Here is a 6,000-nt window from a genome sequence, read left to right on the forward strand (position 1 = left end):
TTTTGTTAAAAGATAAAGGCCGGAACAGCATGGTTTCCACAGAGAGTGCCTCCTCCACCTATGAGGAGTTGGCGCGAGCCTATGAGCACGCTAAGCTGGAGGAGCAGCTACAACATGCCAAGTTTGAGATCACTGAGTGCTTCATCTCCGATAGCTCCTCTGACCAAATGACAACTGGTACCAATGAGAACGCTGACAGCATGACGTCTATGAGCACCCCATCCGAGGCAGGCATCTGCAGGTTTACAGCTTCACCCCCACAGCCACAGGATGTTGACCGAGGAAAGAACGTTGCTGTGCCCATCGCCCACAGAGCTGGCAAAGACTTCCACAGCCGTGGCATCCAGCGCACCCCAGGTACAACACTAGAACCGTACATTGTGTGACAAAGCGGCCTGCTTTATTTCCGAGTTCTGCTGAGCAATTTGAAAGATATAAACGAGAAGCTGAATCCTGTGGATGTTGGAAATCTGAATTAAAAGAACACAAAATGCTGGAAATGCTCAGCTGGTCTGGTAACATTAGAGAGAAAAGCAATTATTGTTTCCCGAGAAACCTTTGACCTGTCAACAACACAATTCTGATGAAAGTCTTCTGAAAAAAGGTGAAGGCAGCATAGCCCTACCCTGTCATTAGAGAGGGAGATGACTGGTGCTATTTTAACCAAAGTGTTACCACATCTCAGGTGAAGGGAGAGGTTGAGAAGGAGAGCCCTTCATAGTAACCTTTGCAAGTGCATTGTTGGCGTTCGTCTGCATTGTAATCCTCTCACCCACTGAGCTAGCTAACCAAAGGAGGCTCCAACAGAAATTTCTAAAGAAACTTCATTCTGCAGGAGGGGGCACTGGACTCAAAATATTAACTCTGTTTTCTCCTCAAATACACTATCAGACTTGTTGCGTTTCTCCAGCAATTTCTCAGTTTCTTTCAGATTTCCAGCTTCCACAGTTCTTTGTTTTGTTCCTGGAAGGTTTATTGTGTTCATTTGTTCTGTGGTTAAATGAGTCTGTTTACAATTGATGCTCACTGCGCTTGATTGCAGTTAGGCCTGGGTATGGACTCAGAGCAAAGTAACTCAGAGCAAAATTCTTTCAAAAGCACTAGAATCTGGAGTGTGGCATTGGTATTTTGCACCTCTGAATTGGTGTGCAATATAAAGTATACAAGTAGGTCATCGATCTGAAAATATTCATTCTGATTCTCTGTCCACAGATGCTGCCTGACGTGCTGAGTATTTCTTGTTCTGTACTTGAGTACTAAATTAGAATTCAGATCAGAAAGGGCTACCTGTCTAAAAATCTCACATTGTTATAGTTTCTCAGCCAAAGGCTGTTGCACGTTGTTGAAACGGGAGAGGTAGAATTTTGCATTTAATCTGACCTGACAGCATTTACTAGAAGCAGAGAATGGTTACAGGATGGAAGGAGACCATTCTGCCCATTCTGTCTGTGCTGACAGTGAGAGCTGCTCAGTTAATGTGCATTCCAGATCTGAACCACACTCTTCCACATGTTGTTGTTGCTTATTTCACCAGACATCTTAGATCAATGTCCTCTGGTTCTTGATCCTTTTTGTTGAAGGGAAAGATATTTGCCCAACTAGAACCTTCATGATTTTAAAAACTTCTAATTTTCTCTTAACCTTCTGCCTAGTATAGCAGTCCCAATTTTCCCAATCTATCCACCAAATTGGTGTCCCTTATTCCTGGAAATATTCAGATCATGTTTTTTTTTCTGCATTCTCTCTAAAGCCTTGACATCTTTCCTAAATTATTATGCCCAGAATTGCACACAATGCACCAATTGATGTTAGGCAAAAGTGAGGACTGCAGATGCTGGAAATTGGTGTCTCGATTAGAGTGGTGCTAGAAAGGTACAGCAGGTCAGGCAGCATCCGAAGAGCAGGAAAACCGATGTTTTGTGCAAAAGCTCTTCCTGATGAAGGGCTTTTGCCTGAAACGTCGATTTTCCTGCTCCTCGGATACTGCCTGACCTGCTGTGCTTTCCAGCACCACTCTAATCTAGGCACCAATAGATGTTGGCAAGGTTTGGCTTTGATTCTCACTTGGGCTATAACTTACTCTAGATTGGTCCGTTAACTGAAGCTTTACTCTTTAACTAAGCCTGTTCTTTATCAGTCCTGGGAGTGTTTGATGGGGACAGTGCAGAGTGAGTTTTATTTTGTATATAACCCCATGTTGTATCTGTCCTTGGATACTGATGTTGAATACAAATAATAAATGTTTCTTTCTAGCATGCCATAAGGGGAGGTAATGGTCGAAAGGCTTTGTCACTAGATTATTAACCCAGGGTTCTAGATATTATTCTGTGCATCTGGGTTAAAGTCTCACCATGGTAGATGATGGGATTTGAATTCAATGCTTTAAAAATTCTGGAAATGAAGGTTTAATTATGTTTAGGAATCTGTTGTTGATTGTTGCGGGGGCAACAATTCACTAATGTTCTTTGGGGAAGGAAGCTGTTGTCTTTACCTGGTCTGGCCCAAAAAGCTTCAGTTAACTGACCCATCTAGTGTGAGCTATAGCCGAGGCTAGTCAATGTGATTGACTCTTAACTGCTCACTGGGCAATTGGGTATGAGCAATAAGTGCTGGCCTAACCCACATCCCATGAATGAATAAAAAAGACCCTCATTATTGACAAGCTCACATTGATAAAGCTTGTTTCTAAAAAAAATTCCTTTGAGACATTACTTCCTACTAAGTATAATTAATTCAAATCGCCATGGTTACAATTACGAGCAAAAGCCTCCAAAACAGCATTTTATCACGCAATCTTAAATAACTATGTTACTTCCCTTATAGTGATCCCATTTATAGGCAAAACACATTCTCTTGTTCTGTGGTTATGTAGCTGCAGCTTGATTTCTTGCTAACTCTGTGTCTAGGAGACAAAAAAAAACTGCAGATGCTGGAATCCAAAATAGACAGGCAGGAGGCTGGAAAAACACAGCAAGCCAGGCAGCATCAGGAGGTGAAGAAGTTGACATTTCGGGTGTAACACTTCTTCAGGACCGGGGGGAGCTGCAGATAAAGGGGGGGGGGGGGGGGGGTGTGTGGGCAGGGTGGTGAAGTGGGGATAGGTGAAGACAGGTGGAGGGTATGACCTGGTTGGTCAATGGGAGGCACGGCGTTGTGGCAGTGAGAAAGGGACTCTGTTTTTAACCCATAGATTTCTTTACCAGAAACCAGCCTTTTAATTTTCAAAATGCAGATGTCATCCAAATAGGTGCTTATGTCAGATTACGTGGTCACATAGTCTGTGGAAGACACACTGTATCAACAGACTGATTGGACCAGGTCTGTGCCCTTGATTCCTCACTCCCACAAATTGTCAACCATTACCGATGAACCATCTGGATCACTAATAATCCTGAGAGAAGGAAACTGCTGTCCCCACCTGCTCCGGCCTATATGTGACCCCAAACCCAATAACAATGTGGTTGACAATTAACTGCCCTCTGGGCAAATTATGGATGGGTAATAAATGCTGGCCTCGCCAGAGATAACCACATCCTGTGAATGAATGTTTATAAAACTGGTTCAGTGAGACCAAATCTCTAGACCTTGAAGTGCTTGCCACCTTGCTTTAGCAAGCAGTGGTCACATCAGTTTGGGAGATAGGCGAGCACAATTCGACGGAAAACACTGCAACTTGCCTGCGTGATGCCACCTTGGTGCCAATATTAATGTAAGAAGCTAAGTGCTCCTCCGTTGGCTGAGAGGGAGACAAAACCAAAATGAGGTTACCTTTATCTGAGCAGGTATCTCCTGCCAAGGCTTGCCAGTGATGATATAGGTCCACTAAATCATCCAGGAGAAAGCAAACTGGAGTCTTTTTTCATTTTGTTATTGGATGTGGACACTGCTGGCAGGGATAACATTTGTTGTCCATCCCTAATTGCCCTTGAACTGAGTGGCTTGCCTGGGCATTTTGAAAGGTCATTAAGATTCGATCACGTTGTTGTGGGTCTGGTGTCCCATGAGGCCAGACTAGAGGTGGAGAACTAATTTCCTTCCCTAAAGTATATTTGTCAATGGGATGGACTTTTACAACAGTTAGCGATAGTACCATGGTTGCCATTACTGAGATGACCTTTAGATTCAACATTTAGTAAAGAATTTGAATTTCACTGGCTGCTGTGCTGTGATTTCCAAACCATTAGCACAGACCTCTAGTTACTACTGTGCTGCCACTACCTCGTTTCACTTTCAGCCCATCATATCTGCATCAGGCATTAAGTATCCATCTATTCTAATCCCATTTTCCAACATTTGGCATGCCAGAGTTAGCCACATTTTGAAAACAGTTGAGTTTGGCTTTATGTATTTGTTTTAATCGTATTTTAAATGCATCCGTTTCTCAGGTGACTATTGCAACCTTCCCCTTTACGTCAAGTCGGACGCTTTCTTCCGCAAATCAGATGTCCGTGATCCTTGCCCGGTGGTGCCGCCAAGGGAAGCCTCCATCCGGAACATGGCCAGGGCTTATCAGACGCAAAGCCGGCACATGACCCTCGACCCCAACAGCAAGCCGCCCATCCACCCGCATGCCACAGCCACATTACCTCAGAGAACTGTCACCGCGTCGAGCTCCACAGCCACTGCTTCTGCCAACACGGCTGCCGTCACCGCCCCTGCTTCCACCGCAAATGCCCCGGCTGAACCACGGCTGCCCATGCACACCAAAATCGGCGGCTCCAGAGACTCACTACTAGAAGTGAGTACAGCCGGACTGAACAGGTCACAGAAACAAGGAGCAGGTGCCTACTCAAAGTCCTACACCCTGGTGTAAGGCGCACGCAGGCCCCTTTTCACCCTCGCCCTTGTTAATTTGTAATAAAAATATTTCTTGTACATAAGGAACTCTTTTTGTATAAATAATACTATTTTCTTCTTCTGCAAACTGACCAGTGCACAACAAAAAAAAATCAAAATGTGATGTTATTTAAAAAAGAAAAACAAAAAAAAAATTCACATTGTTTTGAACGAAGGACACAAATGAGGTTTTTTTTCTGATGTCGTGAGTTGTTTCGAAGCCAATTCCTCAGAGCCAATGCATGCGGACTATTTTACTGTTAAAATCAACCACTCATAAAGAATCTGCTTCTATTTGCAAATGCTTGTGTTAATACCTTTTTTCTATGAAGAAACTCAAGACGCCGTGTGCAATAAAACATTTGTTTATATGTTGTTGTTTTCTAATTGGCTTAGCCTCTTTCATTGCTGAGTAAATGGGACAAACCCAGAGCATTGAAACAGGAAGAGGCCATTCAGCCCACTTGAACCTTTTACCCCATTAAATTGAAATCATTGCTGACAATTATTTTCCAAGCTTACAATTGCAGTCTGTCACATTTAGGAACGGGCATTTAAATGATGAGCAGCTTACATTTTGATTTATAATGAAAGTCTGTTAGAATGGGTCTCACTATAGTACTTAATCATTTATGGGCATGGGTCTCATGGCTCTCAAATTAAATTGCAGCTTCGTTTATCCTCATGAACATCCCACCTTTGTGGCATAGAGCAATCACAACTGCACCATTTACAAAGCAGTACAGCTTTTACATAATATTTAGAAAGTGCCTGAGCTTAATCTTGAGATGGTCCCAGGGTACACAACTACCTCCAGTCTGGGCTTTGAACCTCTTCAGATGTAGTCTCCTGTGTATTCCTGATGAGGGGCTTTTGCCCGAAACATCAATTTTCCTGCTCCTCAGATGCTGCCTGACCTGCTGTGCTTTTCCAGCGCCACTCTAATCTAAACTCTGGTTTCCAGCATCTGCAGTCATTGTTTTTACCTAGATGTAGCCTCCAGCGTGCCATGTGTTGACTGGCCAACTGTCTCATCGAGATCAAGAAATTTGATCAATCACCCCCACAACAAAACCACCCCCCACCCCCCCCCGCACCTCCCCCCCCCTCCCCCCCCCCCACACACACACACCTGCCCCCACACACCCACAACCCTCCCCCATC

General features: G+C 43.9%; 1 protein-coding gene across 1 annotated transcript in view; it reads left to right on the plus strand.

The window, feature by feature from the left end:
- dscaml1 (Down syndrome cell adhesion molecule like 1) overlaps nt 1-5,315 on the plus strand; it is a 586,372-nt gene extending 581,057 nt beyond the window's left edge. Inside the window, exons 32-33 of the mRNA XM_043676579.2 lie at nt 13-357; nt 4,386-5,315. Coding sequence (XP_043532514.1) covers nt 13-357; nt 4,386-4,813 — 773 coding nt within the window. The 3' untranslated portion in view covers nt 4,814-5,315. The remainder of the gene's footprint in view (nt 1-12; nt 358-4,385) is intronic.
- The last annotated feature ends 685 nt before the right edge of the window (nt 5,316-6,000 follow it).

Source organism: Chiloscyllium plagiosum, unplaced genomic scaffold (genome assembly GCF_037043375.1).
Source record: "Chiloscyllium plagiosum isolate Xiang-an unplaced genomic scaffold, Cpla_swu_hap1 HiC_scaffold_29, whole genome shotgun sequence".
Taxonomy (NCBI): Eukaryota; Metazoa; Chordata; class Chondrichthyes; order Orectolobiformes; family Hemiscylliidae; genus Chiloscyllium; species Chiloscyllium plagiosum.